General features: G+C 39.9%; 1 protein-coding gene across 1 annotated transcript in view; it reads right to left on the minus strand.

Annotated features, from left to right (window-relative positions):
- Positions 1 to 25372, minus strand: part of LOC124805408 (ras-specific guanine nucleotide-releasing factor 1-like) — an 871442-nt gene that overhangs the window by 537220 nt on the left and 308850 nt on the right. The window contains 1 exon segment of the mRNA XM_047265969.1: positions 13784 to 13983. Within this exon segment, the coding sequence (XP_047121925.1) occupies positions 13784 to 13983 (200 nt within the window).

Here is a 25372-nt window from a genome sequence, read left to right on the forward strand (position 1 = left end):
ATCAGGCTAACTATGCAAGAGTATATTGCTATGGTTGAGTCATTGCCAACCAAACAAGATTTTGAGAGTCTGAGATGCAAAGTCGATCATTTGAGCATTCAACAAAGTGATCTTCCTATGGTAAAGGCTAATATTAAGCTGTCCCAGGAGAAAGTTCCTTAGGAAATCTCCGAAGTAAAAGATGTTATCACAACCATAGATTCTCTTGTGTCCAAATTGGAACTTGTTAAATCAGATTGTGTCACAGTTATAGAAGAGTGTTAATGAACAACTGCAATGAGCTGTGAAAAATGTTCACCTGGCTAATGTATCAGTTCCACGATCCAGATTGATAGTGATGTGACAAGCCAAGAATTTGGTCAAGAGTTCTCTAAGTGGAAAGACAATATAACAAAATCAGTTGAAGAATGTTCCAAGTCACTAAAGGAAATAAGAGCGAGTGGTAATGACACACACACACATCACATTTTCCAACAAACTGAAGCAAAATGTGACGAATTCAGCATCAGTGATGAGTAGCTCGACGCCTACGACAAAAAGTGCACATGTGGTGTCTGATTATTTATGGCAATATACCACCCAACAATGTATATGCACAAATGTTGATGGAGGAGATGCTCCTAAAGCACCGGCAGGTCCAAGCCATCATTTTCATTCACAGGTTCAGAGGTGTTTTACCCTGTGCATGGACTGACACGCAAGAGATTTCTTTTGTCACTGGCTACATACAAGGGGAAGGTAGTTTATGGTGCACGGATATTATGGAAACCTGTGGCACCTACAAGGATTTTGAGTGAGGGTTTTTGAGTAGGTATTGGTCTAAGGGAATTCAAGAACGACTGAAAAAAGAGGTTTATAATCCAGAACCATTTTCAGTCAAGAGTGGGAACTTGTGTCAGTACTTTGAGAAGTACCTGAATAGAAGTAGATATTGAGATACTCCAGCCCCACAAGTGGATATTTAAGGCAAAGTTACTGGTTGAGATACATGAAAAAGTCATGTATGCTCCCGAAGACAATGTTGAAGGCTTTCTCTCTGTTGTCCACATCATCACCCTATTAAACGAAGACTCAAGAGCTACAAATCATGGGAATCGGTCATCAACAAGTGTAAACAAGAACTTTGCATATCACCCCAGACCAAGTGGCAATAATAATAGTAGAGCACAGCAGAGCTCAGGCTTACAAGCTCAGCATAAAAAACAACAGCTGAATGGTGGCCAAAGATTGTATGTCAATGCAGTGCATTTACAACCTCACTGGGTGAAAAATAAACCTAAAGAGTGAAGATTCAACCTGATGCAAACTGCAAATCAAAATAACCACAACCTACATAGTCAGAATAATCAGCAATTCCACAGGAATAATCTGAATTGGCAACCACAAAATATGAACCAGCAATCGCTGAATATAAATGACTGGAGAGAGCAACCACCAGTGATTACAGATGTCATTAATGAGCCTAGAACCCATCCGTTAAACTAAAGACGACTGGATCATGCCCCGGAGAAATGGTCGGCTGTGATGTAAGGGGCTCTGGCAACAGAGTTGTTATGTTCCAATGCAATGATGGAGAGGGACTAGTAGATGAGCGGAAACTACCAGTCATTCCTGTGTGTAATTGTGAAGTTATAGGTGCAGTCAGTACAAGGGCACACAAGGTAAAGATACAGACTCTTAGTGAATTAAGAATAGAAATGTAACAACTTTATGCATGTTCCTTGTAATAAATAAATTAACAGAGGACTGTATTTTGGGTATTGAGAGTAATCAGGAAAAGGACATAAAATTCAACTTCTCTGCAGTCTGTGCCTCTTTTAAGATTGATGATGAGAATGTATGTGTGTGTGTGTGTGTGTGTGTGTGTGTGTGTGTGTGTGTGTGTGTGGAGCTGATCAGAGAAGACTGTAGCCACAGAGGATATTGTCGGGGTTCAACTATTAATCTTGTAAGGTGTTTCAAGAAGAATCGGAGATCAAATGCAGAAGAGGTTTATCAAGTATGGACATTAACTGATTTTATTTCTCAAAAGGCATCTGAATCTAACTGTTTGGACGATCGGCAGCAAAAACAACTGGCAGACTTACTGCAGCAGAATATCAATGTCTTTGGTGAAAAACCGGGTATAGTGCAAGGCTATGTGTGTAATTCAGAAGTGTACCAAAGTTTTTATCCTGTACCTTGGTGACTATGACAATCTGTCGATGAAGAATTGCAATGAATGTTGGGTTGGAAGTTGATTGAGCCATCCACAAGACAATACTGTAGTCCTTTATTGGTTGTCCCTAAACCAGAGGGACACATCCACAATCATCCAGAAAATATTGATGAGACTATACAGAAGTTTCATGGCATGAAATTCTTTTCAACTTGTGATCTCAGATTTTCTTACTGGCAGATAATGCTGAGTCCTGAATCGAGGAAGTACACAGCATTTGTTTATGCAGGGAGAAGCTATCATTTTAAGGTTCTTCCATTTGGCTTAAATTCTAGCTCTGGTGTGTTTATCCAGGCACTGGATGCTGTTTTAGGACCTGAAGCGCGTAGTCAACTTACGTTTTTTGTCAATGATATTGTCTTTGCTACATATTATTGGGAAGAACACATTAACCTCTTGGCCAGAGTCATAAATGCATTTAGTAAAGCAGATGTGACAGCTAACCTGCAAAAATCTCATTTTTCACTCGAATGAATCCATTTCCTTATGCATATAATAGACAATATGGGAATAATGCCGGATTCAGCAAAGGTGAGCGCCATCAAGAATTTTCCCACACCAGCAAACACGAAGCAGTTAAGATCTTTCATAGTAATGATGAGCTTCTATAGACGATTTTTAAACAAACAGGTGATGAATGCAGAGCCCTTACACCAGCTTCTACAAAAAAATGTACCGTGGAGGTGGACAAATGACTGTGAAGTTGCATTCCAGCTTATCAATGACACACTTGCAGATGCAAAATTGTTTCACCACCCAGATATTACTTTGGAGTTTGGTTTGATGATTGAATCATCGAGTGTTGATTTAGGTTGCTGTTTGTTTCAAATCAAGGAAATCAATAATCAGCCAACATTCTGTCTTACGCAAGTAGCATGTTACCATATTGCGAGTGCTCCTATACAACCAAAGAATTGAAGGCTTTGGCGGTTGAGTGGGCATTTTGAAAATTCCACTATTACTTATTTGGAGCACACACTACAACGTACTGTGATCATCAATCTCTCACATTCTTGCAACAATGCAAGCTGCTTCATGCTCGTCTATCACACTGGACCTTGGCTTTACATGAATATAATTTCAGAGTTGTATACATAAAGGGACAACATAACCAGATCACAGACGCTTTATCCAGACTACCTGAAGGTTTGGAGAACATTAGCACTGTGGAAGATGAGGAGAAGCAACATAGGATCTTGCTGATAAAAGATTTGGAATCCAGGAGATATTATTTATACATCTGTAGTAACCATCTCTCCTCCAGCAACGAGATGGTCGTTGGTCTATAATTTTGAATAAACTGAGTCAGCCAGACCAAGGGCAGCTCCAAAGATTTTTCAAAATAGTTGATAATGTTTTATTCTACAGAAGGTCTGATACTTCAGGTAAGTGCTGTGTATGTATACCAGAAGATTACATGGAAAGGCTCATACTGCACACTGACTATGTTTAGGAACATTTTGGCGTACATAAATGTGCAAGCGAAGTAGGTAGCTACTGTTATGAAGAAATGCAACGTTTTTCAGCTGACTAAGCCATGTAACTAAGGTACACAAGATGAGATGCACTCAATCATTCCACATAAGCTCTTAGATCTGGTCTCTGTAGACATCTGTGGGCCAGTTCCGAGGGCAAGAGGAGGTAATAAATACATGATTTTTGGATATGTTTTCTAAGTATGTAATGTTGTGCCCAATCCGATTACCCACCAGCAAATCCATTATCAAGAAATTGTTCTCTTATTTTATTCCATCCGTTGGGAAACCAAGAACAATTCTGACACACAGTGCAATGATTTTCACATGTTATACTTGGAAGAAGGCTTTACAGGAAACAAATATTACACATGTCAAAATGTCATGTTACAATCCCAGAGCAAGTCCCATTGAATGTGTATTTAGAGAGTTAAATCATTTTATGAGAACCTACTGCTCAACGAAGCAAACCAAGTGGATTGATCTGTTGCAAGACTTCACTATAATCATAAATAACATGCCGCATACAACTACTGGCTATACTCCAGAAGAATTACTCCTAAATACTGAAGAAAATAATGAGCGGGTGCAAGCATTACTGAAGATACTCTGAAATATGATCCTGTGGGAAGAAAAAATTCATGATGCTTACCTCAACATGAAAGAGAAACTCCTTATTAGAAAGAAGAGTCACGACAAATGATTAAAGAGAAGACAATATTATAATGTTGGAGATTTGGTAATATTGAGTTCTCATTCAAGATCTTCACTTCTGGAGAAGTGGACCAAGAAGTGGCAAAGAATATACCATGGACCATATGTTGTTATAAAACTGCCACATCCAGGTGCATATCTGTTGGCATACTCAAAGGCATTGAATACAAAGTGTGTGCCCTCACAAGGACTAGTTCAAATGGCTCTGAGCACTATGGGACTTAACATCTGAGGTCATCAGTCCCCTACAACTTAGAACTACTTAAACCTAACTAACCTAAGGACATCACACACATCCATGCCTGAGGCAGGATTCGAACCTGCGACCATAGCGGTCTTGTGGTTCCAGACTGAAGCGTGTAGAACCGCACAGCCACACCGGCTGGCCCATAAGGATTTAAGAATGTTCTATAAATAATTCTGTGTATTTCTTTTTATATGTATGCCATGATCTGTGTAACTATATGATCTGTAAATACACACATCAAAAAAAAGTTTTGCATCATCCCAGTTCCCAGAACTCCTGAAGATAGATGTTGACTGTGGATATTGTATCACAGACACAGTCCCTCTGAATGTTTGGAGATGTCACTAAAATGGCCCAAAGACGTAAAGAACCATCCATGGGCAGTGCCTATTGCATGGAGAGGGTCCAACAGCCGATCAGTTCCAATCATTCCACCAGGGAGGTGGCACATGGCTCATGTTGCCTGTAGTTCAACCATGCCTAGATGGTCAATACCGTGATTCGATCGCATCTGCATTGTTACTTTGTGCCAGGATGGGCTCTCAACTAAGGAAGTGTCCAGACATTGGAACGTGAACCAAAAGGGATTTTGTTTGGACATGGAGGAGATAGAGAGAGACAGGAACTATCGATGACATGCCTCACTCAGAAGCCCAAGGGCTACTCTTGCAGTGGATGAACCCTGACAGCAATGTCATCATGTTGAATAATGCTTTCTGTGTAGCCACAGGATGTCGTGTTGAGACTCAAACTTTGCACAATACGAAGCATGATGTGCAACTTCACTCCCAATGTCCATGGCGAGGTCCATCTTTGCAACCACGGCACCATGCAGTATGGTACAGATGGGCCCAACAACATGCTGAATGGACCCATCAGGATTGGCATCACATTCTCTTCACCGATGAGTGTCGCATATGCCTTCAACCAGACAATTGTTGGAGACATGTTTGGAGGCAACCCAGTCAGGCTGAATGCCTTAGACACCCTGTCCAACGAGTGCAGCAAGGTGGAGGTTCCCTGCTGTTTTGGGGTGGCATTCTGTGGGGCCAATATATGCTGCTGGTGGTCACAGAATGATATGGTAATGCCATCCTCCAACCGATAGTGCAACCATATTGGGAGCATATTGACGAGGCATTCGTCTTCATGGACGACAATTCACACGCCCATCGTGCACTGCTTGTGAATGACTTCCTTCAGGATAATAATATCGCTAGCCTAGAACGGCCAGCATGTTCTACAGACATGAACCCTATCAAACATGCCTGGGATAGATTGAAAAGGGCTATTTGTGGATGGCGTGACCCACCAACCACACTCTGAGGGATCTGTGCCAAATCATCGTTAAGGAGTGGGACAATTTGGACCAACAGTGCCTTGATGAGCTTGTGGCTAGTATGCCACAGTGAATACAAGAATGCATCAATCCAAGAAGATGTTCTACTGGGTATTAGAGGTACCGGTGTGTACAACAATCTGGACCACCCCCTCTGAAGGTCTCACTGTATGGTGGTACAACATGTAATGTGTGATTTTCATGAGCAATAAAAAGGGCGGAAATGATGTTTATGTTGATCTCTATTCCAATTATCTATACATGTTTCGGAACTCTCAGAACCAATGTGACGCAAAACTTTTTTGATGTGTGTAGTAGTTATGTAATTTGTTTCCTACGCCAGGTGTTGATAATATGCCACCATTGTGTGCCATGAAGTGGTGTTCAAAAACGAGTGAACTTACAATCCAGATGTAGGGATATAACTATGTGGTTTAGTTATGGTTACTTTTTCCGCAAGTTTCTGATTTTGTGTCTCAGTGTTAAGTGAGTTTTGTGGACTCTTTCGTCTGAATAGAGTATCCTATTCATTTTCCTGTTCTTTTGTCCTTTATTAGTCTAGTGTTTTTTTTGTTTTTTGTTTTTTTTTTTTTGTTTTCTGGGCTGCTAAGGTTATAAGTGCATGCACACACACACACACACACACACACACACACACACACACACACACACACACGCAGCAGCCTGTGTCCTGACTGACAATGAAACTTCAAAGGAAGTGTTGCCAATTGACGGTGATGTTGTTTTTGCGGTGTTAGGCATACTAGTGTTACTATGCAGAGACAGAGATCCATCCAGCTCAACCGCTAGTACACATGTGACTGTTTACACCAATCTTCTCTGAAGATTTCTAGTGTCATTTTTTAATGTAATTGTGGATACTCTGGACAACGTATCTGGTGTTGTGAAGATATCTCAGTGTTCATTGTTTTCACCGTGCTGTGACCTTTTTTTTTTGATTGCTGGTCATTCTGAGTGCAAGTACAAGCATGAACCAAAGTGGACTGTTTATACACAGGAGCGAGTTGGGTAGAGTTGAATTCAGATAGGCACTGTAATTTGACTTTTTGTCCTTGCTCATTCTTTTGTACCTTGTTGCATGTCGTAAGAACTTCTATCCTGGTCCTGTGAGGCCTTAGCAGTTCCATACCAGCCTCCAGTCCTTCAGTAACAGCTTCGTATCCAACCAACTGACGAGCCATCACCACCGACCACCACCATTCCACCCTGATGTCTTGCACCTTCTCACCATCCTGCTGTACCATCAGCATCGCACTGTCAATGTCGTACCATTCTCACCGCATCACCAACATAATATCCATAATCTTGCATTGTGTGAATAACTCCATTTTCAAAGATTCTAAACTGTTCTGCAAACATTTAAATGATTTTCTGTATTTTTCGTTTTTTTTTTTTTTTTATTCATGCTGAAAACCAACATCTTTGATTCAAAATTCCACTGTTTTGCTAAATATGATAATTACAACCAGTCTGGTGAGGCCCATTGGGGAGTTTTGATCTTGGGTATCCTCTGCCAACCATGCCCGAGAAATTTAGTATGATTATTTATGCCAGCCGGTAGTGAGAGTTGCCAAGAAATCTAATGATTTAATTTCTATGTGGTCACAAAAAATATTTTTGTAAATTAAAAAGAAATTTGTGACCAAGAGGAGCCATGTAATGTCCCTATGAAATGTAATATGATTGTAATAATCCATATGCAAGTACCAGAGATGATGTGCTACCATAATTTTATAGGACAATGTTCTTTGCTCTGACGACAATGCTCTTTGCAGAAAAAAAAGAGAAGTATCTATGTTTTCTTGTAATTGCTGGAGATAAGTTTTTAATATAGAAGTAATCTGAAGTGCAGAAGTCAACATGTAATACCGATTATCAAGAATAAAAATTGAATTTGTGGAAAAAAGAAGGTAAATACCATTTACGAACCTTTATTCAATGATGGATCCTTGGACCTTCATAAAAACTATTTGTGTGTTTAGCAATACAGTAGATAGTGATTTCTGCATGAATTAACAATACTGGGTGAATCTGCTACTATCATGGTCCGAACGATGTGCTATATTTCGGCATCAGCTGTTAGTCAGAAGATATCGTACTGCCACTGTTGTTCAACCTTATCAATTCTGAAAGTGTTTCCAGAAGAGAAAATCTTATGGCGACTGTGAATATTGTAGCTGCTAAGGGAGGCGGTGCCTTCATCCCAAGTTGTAGCAGTTTTCTCCGACTTTGCCAGGCATTCTCTGAGAACTGGAGAAGCATAAACCTCTGACTGCCAACTCATCCTGTACCTAACTCATTCTCTCGTTACAGCAGCCATGAAGAAAATACATTCATCTACAGTCAAGTTTTTCACAGATTGTTTGTATTAGACAGGTAAAAATTTGGACTGTATGCATCTAGGCACAAAAATTCAAAAGAGAGTTGTTTAATGCAGTACCTGTCTTATCTTTGTCAAAGACAAAAGTCAAAGAGCAAGTTAATTAATTAATTTTTGTTTTTGTTTTATGACATAGCAGTTCACATTTTTAGTATTTTTTGTAATGCAATTCCACTGCTATGTTGTGCTAGTCCTCTGTTCTATATACAGCTCCCTCTTTTTGGCACATGATATTTTAATATCAATTGTTAACCACTCTTTCTTTCCACCACACACTTGTTTGATTTAAATCAGTCTTTGGGGGAAACAGGCTTCAAAATGTTTGAGAAATAAGTTCAGGAATGAACTGAATTTCATTTAATTGAATCAACTATGGGTTCTTGGTGAAACATTGTAAATTAACCAAACAAACACTAAAACAGTGTTTGTTTCGTTAGTTAACTGAATTTGTCATTTTATGTGCCTGCCTCGTAAACTACCTCCCATTGTTCCTGATGTAAACTAGTTCTAAACAAAGTAGTAGATTCAGTATTTATTGTTCTAACATTTTTTACTTAGTACGACCATTTAGCATTTTTCTACTGGCAGGTTTTAAAGTTGTCATTTGACCATCATGATCAGACAGATGATTTATTACAGCCTGTGTTTTTATTAAACTGTAATCTGTGGGGTCAAGGAACAAATTATCAGTCATTGATATTTGCTGTGCCCTTACACTCTTGTTGGGAACTACATAATTGAGAGTAGTTTGAAAACAGACAATAATGATTCCAGCTGTTTATGACTGTTATTATTTGAAAGGAAATTAATGTCACAATCACCACATACTATTATCTTACTGCTATTCTTATAAAGTTTTGTAAGAACTGATCCTAGCCAAAAAAGGAACTTCTGAGTGTTCCCCATAGGTGCCCTGTAGACTACTGAGTTTCTAGTTCTTATCTGATGGCACAGCATTCAGTTTGCTGTTCAATACACTACTGATTTACATCTATGACTTGTGCCTAAGAGTATTGTGCCTGTAAATTGCCATCCCCACGTCTTACGCAGATCCTGCATTAGTAAGAACCACTTTTACAGCTATTCAAATGTATCTGATTAATTTCTGTAGCTTATAGATGTTGTCCAGTTAACCAGAGCACATAAGCAATAGTTTCATCTGATGCAACTGTTTCCTGAAGAAAAAGCAGCAGCTGTTCTTTTTTATTTAAAAGATTTCTTATATTTCAATGAAATATTTTTATGCGATGCAGATTATGTATTTTATTTCTGACAGATTCATTAATGTTACACTGACATGAGCTAAATCATTATCAAAATGTACAACATTTACTCTGAAACTTTCTCTTCTCCTTAGCCAAAAAATGCTTCTCCAAGTGTTAACTATTACTGGAATATGTTAGTGTGGTCATGTCATCTGAGCTGCCAAATAGACCAATGAAATCCTTAAACAGCAGATTACCATTTTCCTCCACACGAACATGCTTTCTTATTTGCGATAGGGGTGCACCTGCTTTGACTGCTGTGATTTAAAAATTAGTTTCTCTTTTTGTAGTAGTCTTGTGTGTGATATAAAAGAATTCCAAGGATTGTTATGACTAGTTTTTGTTTTACAAACTTTTTTTCCAAGGCCATTCAAATGAAGACTACGTGTGGTACCAAATCTTTGACCAACGCCAATGATATCCAGAGTTTTTATGTTTATAAACCATTTGCATCTACTCAAGAGCTGTTGATTTGTAGCACTGATTTTCTGGTTTACACATCACCAAGTCATACCAGTGCAGAATGTTTACAGACACAACTTTTGTCTGCCCTAGACCACACAAGCTGTTAGTTTTTTAGTTCTTGGCAGGCTACTGATGTTTTATTCTTATACATGTCATTTGAGCTGCCAAATAGACCAATGAAACCCTCAAACATCAAATTACCATTTTCTTCCACACTAACATGCTTTCTTATTTGCGATAGGGGTGCACCAGCTTTGACTGTTGTGATTATTGGCAAGAATCACACGCTTCCTCAGGCCACTACAGTCCAAATCATATTGGTGGATATTTTGAGGAACAGCAAGACAAAGAATCTGAATATGTTCACTTTGAGTTTTAGAAGCAATAGTCTTTCTGAGAAGTGTTACTGCAGCACACAGGATTTGAGTATTTGCAGTATGATGTACAAAAGCACCATCATCAATGATGTCACCAAGTACTTCAAGTCTGTTTGTTGACAGGATACTTGTGGACCTATTTAATATAATAGTACTTTGTAAGGTTGTTGTTTCATTTCAGTCTACCTCTGCACATTGAAAGTGAAATTTTGTCTCACACTTTACACTTAGAATATCATTTTTAGCAGTTTTCCAGCATTTTTCCACAAGTCCTAGTGTCAATATCTAATAATAGTTCACTATAGCTTTTCTTATCACATTCATTATTTTGTTTCATGAGTTTGCCATTTTTACGAGGTATGTCCACAAAATAAGTTTCGTTTGGTTATTTAGAACAAATGTGTACAGCTACAGAAAAAATATTTATTGTACAGAAATCTACAGCTGCTAAACTACTTTTCTACATAGCTTCCGAAATTTTGTAGGCACTTGTCATAGCATGGCACAAGTTTTTGTATGCCTTCTTCATATAAGGTTTCTGCCTGTGTATTCAACCATGTGGTAACATGTTCTTTCAACTCGTCATCATCATTGAAATGTTGACCACCAAGGACAGATTTTAGGTGTAAGAAGAGATGAAAGATGCTAGAAGTGAGGTCCGGGCTGTGCGGAGGGTGATCAAGCGCATTCCAGTGAAATTCCCATAAGAATTGTTTGGTCACATTCACCATGTGAGGTCAAGCATTATCTTGGAAAAAAACAACACCCTTTGACAGTAATCCTTGGCACCTGTTCTGTATTGCGTGGCGCAATTTCTTAATAGTCTCACAGTAACCATGTGCATTGATTGTTTGGCCTCATGGTGAGAAATCAATCAGCAAAATGCCTTTGATGTCCCAAAAAAAGGTGAACATGACTTTTCAAGGTATCAAGATTTGCTTAGGTTTAGCCTTCATTGGGGATGAAGTGTGCCTCCATTCCATTGATTGCCTTTTTGTTTCAGGGGTGTCGTACAAAAACCATCGCCTTCCTCCTTGTAGCATGTCAAAAACTGAAGTGCACTGTTCATACTTTTTCCGAAAGAACTTTGGGTACCCAAAATGAGCAAAGTTTTCAAAATTTCAGTCTTTTAGTAACAATTTCATTAATTAGTGATTGTGAGATTTGCGGAGCTTCCATAGCAGGGGCACTAAGTGTAAACTTGTGGTTGTGCTTAATCTTCTCCCTCAATTGTGTGAACCAGTTCATCAGTAACCACAGACAGGCATCCACTTCATTCTTAATCGTGCACTTGATCATGTCCTTCATTGAACAGTCTGACCCACTTTCTAACCATTGAATCACTCATAGTATTTTGTCCATACGCCTCGGCAGATTTGCTGATGAATTTCCTTTGATTTAACTTTCTTTGCATTTAGAAAACGAATGACAGATCTGATTTCACAAGCGGCGGCATTTTGAATTACGGCTGACATTATAAAGAAGCACTAAAAAGCACACGTCAGTTGCAGAGATCTGAAAATGGCAAACATATGTTCTCCTTGAGTCAAAGTAACTGCCGCACATGCTCAGAACTGCAATCATAGTGCTGCCGCGGATATAAATAGAAACAGAACTTACTTTGTGGATGATCCTCGTATATTTTGACACGTGCAACTTTTCTAACGGCATGACTGTGGTGTCACCGCCAGACACCACACTTGCTAGGTGGTAGCCTTTAAATCGGCCGCGGTCCGTTAGTATACAGCGGACCCACGTGTCGCCACTGTCAGTGATTGCAGACCGAGTGCCACCACATGGCAGGTCTAGAGAGATGTACTAACACTCGCCCCAGTTGTACAGCCGACGTAGCTAGCTACAGTTCACTGACAAATACGCTCTCATTTGCCGAGATGATAGTTAGCATAGCCTTCAGCTACATTTGCTACGACCTAGCAAGGCGCCATAGCTTTGATAATGTGAAGCCTGTATCATCAAGAGCGATGTTATACAAATGTGGATTAAAGTTAAGTATTCCAGAAGCTACGTACTTTTCTTTATAGCATTCATTACGTATCCTGTTTCAGACCTCACGCCAGCCTGCGTGAGTTTAAGCGCGTGCCTTTCGGCTTCCTCATTGTGTCTAGGCTGTCTTGTCTAGACACAACAATGACAATAGTTTTGACTTTGCAGTCCTTCTTTAGTGTTTTACCTAGACCATATTTATTATCCTTTTTGCAGCATCATAGCTTTCATTTTCGATTTACTTTTACGCACATGAGATGATACACGCTTTCTGCACGTTATACCCTTTATGGCACATGTCTTGCAGCACCAAAATTTCAGCATCAGCTATTATGATTTGTACAATGGTGTACTTGCTTCCTGTGCAATTTTGTTTCCACAGTTTTGTGACACCACACTACTTCTTCAGAAACTATTTGACAGTAACATACATGAAAAATTTTTACACATTAAGTACTTTTTATAGTTTCTGGTTGCATTTTTTCTGGGAATTAAGATTTCTGCAATTTGTACTCCGTATTTCTGTCACCATAATGTGGTCAAAATACAGTATATTGTATTCTGTTTTGTGAAACATACAAATGTAGGCTGTAAAGGTTAAAATAAAAGGGTGTTGGAGTGCTGCATTTTTTTTTATGTTGGTAACCAACTAAGCTTGTGAGAACATTTTATCCTTCCTTGGAAAACAATAACTATCATAAAATATTTAATTCCATTTTATTTTGTCCACTTATGACATGCACGCCATTAGAGCTGCCTACTTTGGATATTTCAATTAATTAATGATTCATGATATTACATACTGAAGTGACTCCTCACTAGAAAACAAATTATTATTGATCCATGGGAGTCACCAGAATTACAAGCACTATTCGTATGCACTATCCTGCAGGAATCTCAACTAGTAGCGGCAAACTCTTATGACTGCACAACACTACATATTTTACTATAATGTGTGTCTTGTTGGAAATAATAACAACAGTTTCATAGCCATAATATAGAACAAAACCATGGTCTATAAACTAAACTGGAACAACCATATTGCTGGAGATTAAAACTGAAGAAAACAACTGCTCTCCTAAATGCTGGAAGTGTGAGAAGAACTGGAGTAGCATGCAAGAAAAATGAAGAACTTATGCTGAGAACTGCATTTTAACTATAGTTTGGTATACAATATAGAATTTATAATGTGCATAACTGATCCAGTATTTTATCTTCTACAAATGTTTATACTACTTCACTGTTTATTGCAAGTGACAGAACAAAACCACTACTTACATCACTGATCCCACTGCTGTCTGTGCCTCAGGTGGATCTGAATTATAAAACACCTTCTTCAATGCTTCAAGAACCGTTACCCCATCTGTGAAAACTCTGTATGTAAGCAAAAAGGTGTTTAGGAAATCTATGGATAGGAATCTGAGATCAGTTAAACGCTCCAATAGTCTCTCAGGTGTAGCATACCGGATCTGTGGTACCTATAAACATTCAATGAAACACAATACAGAATTAGCATTCTTCCTAATTAATAATATGAGAAAACTAACCAGTTTACACATATAATACTTTCCAAGAAAAGTGAAATGGGAGAGTATAATTACAAATGTTCAGTAGTAATGCAAGACAGACTGATGGGAAGTTACACAAATGTTGGTAGCTTACTGAATATAACACACATGCAGTGAAACTCAGCAATTAAGAACTTTGAAACTGTGATGGTATGGTGCCTCTATAAACATTTCACTTGGATATTTAAAACTGAACCTGTTATTTCAGTTAGACAGTTAGTTTCATATATCATAAATAGTTACCAAGATTTTAATACAAATGTAGAAAAAGTCAGTTTCCAGGCATCACACACGATTTAAGACTTTGTGGCTGAATAAAACTATGTGCTGGACCAAGACTCGAACCTGGGACCTTTGTCTTCAAGGGCAAGTGCTCGACCAGCTAAGCTACCTGAGCACAACTCGGAACTGTCCTCAAAGCTTTATTTTCAACAGTACCTCATCTCCAACTTTCCAAACTTCACAGAATCTCTCATGCAATATTCTTTCTTCAAGTAGTGTTAGTCTTGCAAGATCTGCAGGATATCTTCTATAAACTTTTGAAGATAGGAGATGAGATACTGGTGGAAGCAAAGCTGTGAGGATGGGTTGTGAGTCATGCTTGGGTAGCTCAATCATTAGAGACTTTGTGGCTGAATAAAACTATGTGCTGGACCAAGACATGAACCTGCGACCTTTGTCTTCACAAGCAAGAGGACTTGCTCGTGAAAGGCAAAGGTCTCAATTTTGAGTCTCAGTCTGACACTCAGTTTTAATCTACCTGAAAGTTTCATATCAGTGTATGCTCTGCTGCAGAGTGAAAATCTCATTCTCCACATATCATTTGTTTGTGTACATCGCCATATGCAAAGTAATCATAGATTACATACAGTATAACCTGGCTTTCACATTCCTGGAATTAACGTTTTGCCACTATTTATGAAATTTTTTATTGTTCTTGTCAAATTTCCTATGTCCATATTGTTAATTTGCACCTGATTTTGCATCAACATATTTATAATTTCCCCATGATTTACACATTATGAAAAATCTTTATGGAGAATAAAATTACACTGGTCATGCAGTAGTGTTAACAAATATTACGTGGTTAAGTCTCTACGCAGTGGATTTGAACCGGTAAATGTGTAAAATTTGGAACAGTTGATGCCGTAACTCCCACCATTGCCAAGCTCTACTCGGTGTAGGGAATGATGGGAGTAACTAGGTTCCCAGAATGAAATTTCCACTCGGCAGTGGAGTGTAAGCTGATAGGAAACTTCCTGGCAGATTAAAACTGTGTGCAGGACTGAGACTCGAACTTGGGACCTTTGCTTTTCACAGGTAGAGCACTTGCCTGTGAAAGGCAAAGGTCCCAAGATAGAGTGTAGGCCTGGCACACAGTTTTAATCTGCCAGGAAGTTCCAGTAACTAGGTTCATTGGACTAAAGATATCATGACCAATAACAACCATTTCCAAGCTGTCTCTATTGCACAAATGCAGTTTCGTCATTGTTGTGCTCATCATGATATGTTTTTCAAATCATATTTAGTGTGTTTCGGTGTTTGGCCACTTGTAGTGCTAGTTGACATCATCGTTCACTTTGCATTGCTCAGATGTTTTTAGTTTAAACACAGTGCCAGTTACTTTTTTTTTTTTTTTTTTTTTTCATGCTGAGCACAACGCGTTTCAAAAATTTATTCTCATTGTCAAGTGCAGTATTTGTGTATGTATATTTTGTGATATTAGATAAATAGTGAGAGAGAGAGAGAGAGAGAGAGAGAGTGTGTATGTGTGTATGTGTGTGTGTGTGTGTGTGTGTGGTTTTCCACATAACTGAGGAGTCACAGTACCCAATAACCTCAAAAAGACCACTACAGTGGAAGAGACACAAAATAACACATATTCAGACACCACACATATTTACTTGACAAATAGAAAAAATTTTCAAAACACATCATGCCAAGTGTGAAAAAAATATGTCTCTAGTGCAGTATTTCATTATTTAAATAATGAATGACAGCTGCAGGCTGTCATAATAAATTAAGAGAAACCAGAGTTTGCACAGAAATATTTAAGTGTTCATTTTTCCCACGTGTTATTCGAGAGAGGAATGGTAGAGAAGTAGCTTAACGGTGGTTCAATGAACCCTCTACCAGGCACTTCATTGTGAATTGCAGAGTAATCAGGTAGATGTAGCTGTGATGTAGATGTCACCATTGATGCCATGCAAAAACACGTGCCAACAGGCCAATAATTTGGTACACAAGTGCCCCCCCCCCCCCCCCTCCTCCCATCCCCTCCCAATGGTAGGAGTTGAAGCACATCCCACCTTAGGGTGACGGGGATCACACTTCCTAGCTGACAGGCCATCTGTAGCTAAGGGAACAACACCATCACATACTGAGAGACGGTGAGGGAGAGTAAAATTGTGGTATAGTCAATGCCCACACTGTGGCACCTGCAGCTGCGTGGCCACGGTCTTTATGTCACACAGCCAACGGCTGGCACGCCTCGCTTATGCGCAGCTCTGCACAGCTGTACAGCGCAGGCATGGGCCTCACACATTGAGTGCCTCCACACTGTCATGGCAAACTCGGCCAGCATCCTCCCCAGAGATAGTTACGTGAGGTCGCACCGCCAATCATAGCAGGACATGACTTGGTTACAGCGGGCATATTCCTCTGCCATTCGCCCTATATAGCCGCATATGCCGCCTTGCCTGGCAGTCTCGTGTTGGGCTACCTACTTGCTACATCAATGTCGCACCCAGGAATGACGCTACACTGTGCTACGACTGTTTACCATACATAACTTGGATTCTGCAGCCCAGTCGCTGCTCTTGATCAAGCACCAAGTTGTGTTAGTATTGTGGAACTGTTGGCAATAAACAGAATTTGGAACTCACGCCAATCGTCATTTGTTGTTTCTCCAATTATGGATACAACAAAAATAGTTACACAAAAGATCAGGAGCGCTGCCAGGATGCCTGTCCAGCCAATGAAGGAGTGCAAACTAGTTATACAAAGGATCAGAACCTCTTTCTGGAGGCTTGTACAGACAACTACACTAAACAAGGTGAACAACTTGACACAAAACTATACTGGCAGCGACAGCAGCTGCATTTCAAGAGTCTGTGTTAGAAAACCCTTTCACTGTATGTTGCGCCTTAACATCTAAGTGAAAATGAAGGACTGCTTCCTGATCAAAAGTAGGATCTGGCCCCACCAGCAGTCGGAATAGGACATCAGTGTTAGCATGCTGCATGGTAAGCCGAAGATGCATTGCACAGTTTTAGCAAGACAGAAACAAGGTGTAATGCTGGGGGCGATGTGCAACTTTGTGGGGCAATGAAGCAGAATGGTTAAACCATGAAACCAAGGGCTTCTGGTCAGCAATGAGGTGGAACTTAGATTCAAACACAAACACATGAAACTTTCTACTTGGGAGCAGCACTGCTGAGCAGAGTTGAGCATTTTTGATGAATAAGCATTTGGAACCATCCTCATATCAATGTGCTAAAATTTCCCCAATATGGGAACCATCCTCATATCAATGTGCTAAAATTTCCCCAATGTGGGAACCATCCTCATATCAATGTGCTACAATTGCCCCAGCGTGCTACAATTGCCACGATGTGCTACAATCATCCTGAGTCCATACTGAGAGGCATCCATAGCCAAAACCAGGTAATAGCCAAGATGGAAAATAGCCAAACAAGGAGCAGAATGTAATTCAGATTTCAAAAGCATGGATGTGTGCTCACAGGCCAGCATCCACTGAAAAAGGAGCATTCTTCTGAATCAACTTGTGGAGGGGATGGGCCAGTGTGGCTGTACATGGAATAAATTTGTGATAGTAAGTAAGTTTACCTAAAAGTGCTTGAAGTTCTTTGATATCTGTAAGGCAAGGCACAGCTTTGACCACAGTGACATGACGACGTAAATGTTTAACACGTTTCTGAGAAATCTCAGTGCCCAGATACACAATGGATGGCTAAAAAAAGTGTGACTTGACCAAATTGCATTTGATCTCTATAGTATGTAAGACTGTGAACAAGGCGCTCAAGTTAAGTAAATATCTTCCGTGGATGCACATATCATGATGAGGTCATCGAAATAGCTGATGCACTCCAAAATGGACATTGTTAGTTGTTCCAAAAATGCTGAAAAACTACCCACACCAAACAGGAGGTGCTGAGATTGGTATAACCCAAAAGTTGCATTAACCACAATGAGCTGTTTAGAACTGTATGCAACAGAACCTATAAATAGGCCTCAAATAAATCAGTTTTGGAAGAAAACTGGCCCCAGTGACTCCAATAACTAGTCTGCACAGGGCAAAGGGTAGGTGTCAATGATAGACTGAGCATAAACTGAATCTTTGAAGTCACTGAAGTGAAGCTGATCAGCTGGATTTTTCCATTCACTCAATGTAATAAGCTGTATGACCCCAAACAACATCAGCCTGTCCAGTACTGCTTTTATGTGACCATGCCAAGTCATGGAATAAAGTGCGCATGGAAAAACACAGCCACACCAGTGGGTTCTGGGTAATGTGGACTGTGAAGTTAGTGACACAACCTAGTCCATCCAAGAAAAGAGATGGGAAATCAGAATACAGAGAATCTAACTACTGGTAAGGGACCTAATCAGAAATGAGGTAGACAGTATCTGACATGGAAAAACCAAAAGCACTCAAAGCATCCAGGCCAAACAAGTTTGCAGTGTCAGCACATCCACTACCATCACCTTAAGAAATAGACATCTTCAGAATCACTCTCTACATGCATAAATACATAAATGATTTGGTGTACAGGATGATCAGTTGTTTGCTGGTGATGCTGTCATGTACGGTAAGTTGGCAAAGTTGAGTGGCTATAGGAAGATACAAGATGATTTAGACAAAATTTCCAGTAGTGTAATGAATGGCAACTAGCGCTAAATTGGGGAAATGTAAGTTGATGTGGCTAAGTAGGAAGATCAAACCTGTAACATTCATATACAGTATTACTAGTGTTCTGCTTGACACAGTCAAGTCATTTAAATACCTTTGTGTAGCAGTGGAAAGCGATATGAGGCGGAATGATTAAGTGAGAACTGTGGTAGGGAAAGCAAATGGTCGACTTCAGTTTACCGGGAGAATTTTAGGAAAGAGGATACCACTTTTAGGATGCTGATGCAACCTATTTTTGAGTACCACTCAAGTGTTTGGGATTTGTATCAGGTCAGACTGAAGGATGACATTGAAGCAATTCAGTGGTAGGCTGCTAGATTTGTTACCAATAGATTCAAATAACACTTTAAGTGTTACAGAGGTGCTTCAGGAACTCAAATAGGAATCCCTAGAGAGAAGGCAATGTTCCTTTCAAGAAATGCCATTGAGGAAATTTAAAGAACTGGCATTTGAAGCTGACTGATGAACGAGTCTACAGCAGCCAACATACATTAGATGTAAGAATCGCGAAGATAAGATATGACAAATTAGGACCATATGGGGGCACATAAGCAGTCATTTTTCCCTCGCTCTGTTAGCGAGTGGAACAGAAATGGAAATGACAAGTAGTTATACAGGGTACCCTCCGCCATGCATCATATAGTGGCTTGTGGATCATCTATGTAAATGTAGATGTACATGTAAAACTGATTAAAAGACTTGATACTTCAGTCCGAATATGCCATTTAAACATAGAAAGAATTATCCGAGCTAAAAGCAATACCTAGCTAAACTCCTTCGATATTATGATTTTGATGTAGTTCTAATCCAGGAAACACAAGCTCCAACTATGGAAGTTGATGTGTTGGCAGAAGTGCCAACACCGTGTTGCTAAAGGAGGCCGAAATGCACGCTTTTAAGCTCACGCAGACTGGCGTGAGGTCTGGAACATTTAAAGGAGTTTATAGTAGCAATTAAAGTACGTAGTTGATGTAATACTTAACTTTAATTCATAACTGGTGTACATCGCTCTTGACGGTACATTAATAACAATCACGATATAATCTGGTAATGGCGACTTGCTAGGTCGTAGCAAATGATGTAGCTGAAGGCTATGCTAACTATCGTCTTGGCAAATGAGAGCGTATTTGTCAGTGTAGCATCGCTAGCAAAGTCGGCTGTACAACTGGGGAGAGTGCTAGGAAGTCTCTCTAGACCTGCCGTGTGGCGGCGCTCTGTCTGCAATCACTGACAGTGGCGACTCGCGGGTCCGACGTATACTAACGGACCGCGGCCGATTTAAAGGCTACCACCTAACAAGTGTGGTGTCTGGCGGTGACATCACAGAAGTCCTGCATAAAAGCGGTAGGACCCATGGCTACGATCTTATGGGTGCTGGATATCACAGTGTCAACACCTATTTAAGGAGCAATATCAAAATACTCACCTCACTTTAACAAATACAGAAGATGAGATCCATTATGTCTCAATACAAGTGGTGGAGACCATTATAAATAATATTTGAAAGCCACCAAATGTGCCGGAGCCACTGGATGTTCTGCCAATTACTGCTCATCCATTGATTTATGCTGGAGATTTTAATAATCACCATGGACATTGGAACTATGCATGTGACAATGAATGTGGTACTGTGTTCAACAACTGGGCTGAAAATGAAAATTTATATCTGGTTTATGAAGCCAAGAATTTGGGAAATTTCAGATCAGCCACTTGGCGAAAAGATTACAACCTGGATCTCTTCTTTGCGTCCCTGAATTGCAGAGGGCACACAACACCAATATCTTGAGAAGTCATCCCTAATTTCCCACACAGCTAATGAACAACACAGCAAAACTGGTAACAGCGATATTGCAGACGACCTCCTCCAAAGTTTTGACACAGCTAGGAGAGTACAATTGTGTGAGACAGTAGAAAATGTAAACTTCAAACATTCAAGTAGAAAAGCATGGAGCCTTCTGCATAAAACTGACAGAGACTCCAATAAACTTGATCAGAAGTCTGATATTTCAGCTAACCAAATTGCTAACCATATAGCTGAAAAATCCTATGAAATACAACATACTTCTAAAATAAAATCAGAACTCACCTCTCTAAAAGCTCAGTGCCCAAGTTTGGGAATTCTACTTCACAATTTACACTGACTGAATTGGATGAGGCCTTGAAACAAACTAAACATGGTAAAGTACCTTGTCTGGGTAATATACAAGTGGAATTGCTGAAAAATGTGGGTAATGGTGTAAAAAAAGGCTGCTCCACTCCTTCTCCAACATCCTAGAAAATGGATCACTGCCCAACGAGCTAAAGGGAACAAAAATAGTGGCAATTTTGAAACCAGGTACACCAGCTGACCAGCCTCTAACTTTCAGATTAATTTCCCATTACAGCTGTACTTATAAACTCTTGGAAAGACTCATTTGTAATAGAAATAGTGGCTTCATTTTGGAGCAATCCCAGCTGAGCAAGCATGTTTCAGGCCACAGAAAAGTTGTTGTGACTGGGTACTGGTTCTGACAACCTTCATAGAGGCTGGTTTCCAAGAAAATGTGAAGACATCTGTCACATTTGTAGACCTAACCACAGCATATGACACTCTAGAGAGAAGGGATGATATACCAAATTACTAAGAACAATCTGATGCTGAAAAACTGGAACCTTCATCAACACCATGATAAACAATAGATATTTATGCCAAACAATAGATATTTCTGCTGATCAGCTGCCAAACCAACTTTATCAATGTCCACTTGAACCACATTATGTGCTTAATAACTGGGACAACCCTACCAACACTGATATACTGGCTTTGTTTGCTGAGCAACTCTGTTCACCCACAATCTGCAGAAGTGAGGCCTTGCTTAGGGAATACCACAAGCCACAGGAGAACCTGGAATTACCCGTACAGCAAGACATACCAAGTCTATGAGGAAATAGACTCCGTACAAGGAACCCACCATTATGACAAGCTGAACAGCTAGATGCCAGTAATATCGAAGTGAGAGACTGGTGCATCGGGACTGTCAATCTGAAGAGCATTATTTGTTCTGAAAGTATAACTGTGATACTGCTGACGCAGAACTCAACAGGCAACTATGGGTCAAACTGAACAGAGCTCACACTGGGCATGGTCGATGCACAGACTCACTTAACAAGTAGTGTGCTGCAGAGTCTCTGGTTTGTGACTATGGGTCTTTAAACCATAAGCTCAAGCATGTTAGAGATGAATGTCAATAATGTTCCTATCAGGGAAGTTGGAGAAACCTCATGAAAGCAGACGATACAGCTCTTATATTGATTAGGAACTCAGATATTGACAATTATTTAGTTTTATATGTAGTTTTATTTTTCTGTATTCTTGTTATATACATGTATTAATGTTTACTTGTACTTTTACAATGCATGTGAGGCATTCAAATAAATAACCAGAAAAGTCAAAGGATGAACCACTGCTTTATATGTAGTGAGAGCCTCAAAATTGGAACAGGCTACTTGATGTAACTCACCAAACATTGAGTAACCAGAGACACTGCTGGGGATTTCACAGCCACATAAGTTTCTCAGTTCAGTCAAGTCACTGTTGTACCCAAGTCCATTTGTAGTCTGCACAACTTGTCCATCACAGGCACTTTGATAAACAACTTGTTATGATTCATAAGCACTGGAGACACACTATTGGCATCATGTCCATGTCCGTAAGAGGGGTCTGGGAATGACACAGAGGCAGTAAATGTCTTTTTTTCCTGCAACTGTTGCAAGTTGCCAAGCACTTAGGGCACAAGGCCCTGTTATGTAGCAAGAAACAGTATAAGCAAGAAGGCAGCACAGAGCACTGTCATTACTATGTTATTGCTTTTTGGCACTTCACTGTTCAGGGCAGTACGAAGGCCACATCATTCTCCCCTCATCCCCCCCACCCCCTATGTGAACTGACTGATGACCAACGACCACTGCGGCAATGTCACACCAAACCCACAGCGCAAATTAGATACCATGAATGATTGAGTATTATTTAATACTTCAGCCAAAGACGGATTCTTGCACTGAAGTGCACGTTGATGCACCTTCTTGTCAGGAGCCAAACAAATGGTGGTGTCACAGACCACAAAATCAGCATAGAAATCATGATGAGAACCAATAACACACTGACATTTGTGATTGAGACTGTGGAGTTCAGCCCAGTAGGACTGATGGGGCTGTTTATGACAATGAAAGAACTTTAACGCACTGCTTGCATTTACGATGATAATTTTACAACAACCTGCACATTTTTTCAAGCGAAAGCAACACAGATTCCTACAATGGGGCTAACTGGTATTACAACTGGTAGATCCGAGGTGGACTCCAAAAAAGGAACAAAATCGTACAGATGTTTGAATCAGTGACATCAAATGCTAGTAAGCACTGCCGAAGCTGCTTCTCATGAGCCTCCCAGTCTCCAGCTGCACTGTCATAAGGGGGAAGGGTGGTGGGTATGCCAATAACATGGGACCAACAAATTTGCTGTAGCAAGCATAAGAACCTGCTGCTTCTTGAGTAGAGATTTGACTGCTGCCTCCACAGTCAGAAGAATTGAAGGAACAACCAGCAGACTTAGCACACAGAAGTGAACACCACACTCATTGCTAATTGTGTTGTAATGTAAGATACAAAACAACAGTACAGCCACAATGAAGCAAAGTTTATACTTCTTCCACACAGAAGCGAACAACAGATGAGAACATAAACACAAACAAAGAAACAATCTAAGTACTGACACAAGCAGTTGCTAACAATAAGAACAAAATATGAGAATGAGTGCATGCTGCACAGTGCTTATAAAGAGGAGGGTTCCACTAGATGACACTGCAGTTGCCTTGCCAGGTGCACAAGTCATGTGGCCCACTGCAGGCGGTCTCAGGTGCCCAGCCCACACAGATGTTGGCCGAATATTCAAAGTGTAGCACACTGGTGCCCTCCTGCTGCAGCAAATACCCAAAACGGCTTCTAGCACGCATACAAAAGCAAAAGAAAACTTGCTAGCTTGAGCTTGAGAAAGGATCGATCCCGAAAGCTAGCAAGTTTTCTTTCTCTCCTGAGTGTGCCTGTCGACAACTCAATGCTTCTGCTACTCTGTGAGTGGTCCTCTTTAATCCTAAATAATTTACATGTAAATAGTATTCCTTGATACTACTCATTCCACTGCCAAAAAATACTTAAATTTACCACACACATTACTGATTTCTAATATTATATGCATCTGCAGAATAAAAAAGAGTTGTCTACTTACAGTGATGTATTTCACTAATAGTTGAGGATTGGCCATGTCCATGTGCAATATGTACATGGTTTTGCAACTAATTACCTTTTTCATTTGATAACATGATTCACTCTGAACATGTAGTATTCTTTTCCTCTTTTCTTCTTTTCTTTATTTATTCTCATCATCAATTTTTCTCCTACCATCAACTTTTCCACAAACCAAACCTTCATTTCTAGACATTGGCAAATCTATGTGATTATGTTGCCTCCACAAGAAAAAATGTGGTATTTCTTTACTGAATCATCTGTTAGCATATAATGAGACTTAATCAATGTCATGCCATGTATAATCATGAAAACTCTTATCTTCACAACACAGCAGTCCTACTTCTGCTCCATGGTGCTAATGTTCATGTATCTTCCACTTATGCCAAGAAAACTCTTTTACAAATATATGAAAGTTGGTACATTTCAAGCACTGCATGCAATCTTTGTTTTTCTAATATGAGAGGAAAGGAAGTTCTTGCCAAAATGTAGGCACCTTACGGATTATTTCACAATGCCCACTCAGGTGATGAAAGTCATGGGATAGTGAAATGCACATAGCAGTAGCATTGCATAGACCGGGTATAAATGGGCAGTGCATTGGCAGAGCTGTCATTTGTACTCAGGTGATTCATTTGAAAAGGTTTCTGACATGGTTATGGCTGCTTGAGGAGAATTAACAGACTTTGAACATGGAATGGTTGTTGGAGCTAGATGCACGGGATTTTCCATTACAGAAATCATTAGGGAATTCAGTATTTCAAGATCCACAATAACAAGAGTGTGCCAAGAATACAAAATTTCAAGCATTACCTCTCATCACAGCCAACACAGTGCCTAACAGCTTCCACTTAACGATCAAGAGCATCAGTGTTTGCATGGAGTTCTCAGTACTAACAGACAAGCAACACTGAACAGAAATAAATGTGGGACATATGATGAATGTATCTGTTAGGACAATGTGGTGAGATTTGGCTTTAATGGGCTATGGCAGCAGATGACTGAAGCAAGTGCCTTAGTTAACAGCACACCATCGTCCACAGTGCCTTTCATGGATTTGTGACCATATCAGTTGGACCTCAGATG

Source organism: Schistocerca piceifrons, chromosome 7, assembly GCF_021461385.2.
Source record: "Schistocerca piceifrons isolate TAMUIC-IGC-003096 chromosome 7, iqSchPice1.1, whole genome shotgun sequence".
NCBI lineage: Eukaryota > Metazoa > Arthropoda > Insecta > Orthoptera > Acrididae > Schistocerca > Schistocerca piceifrons.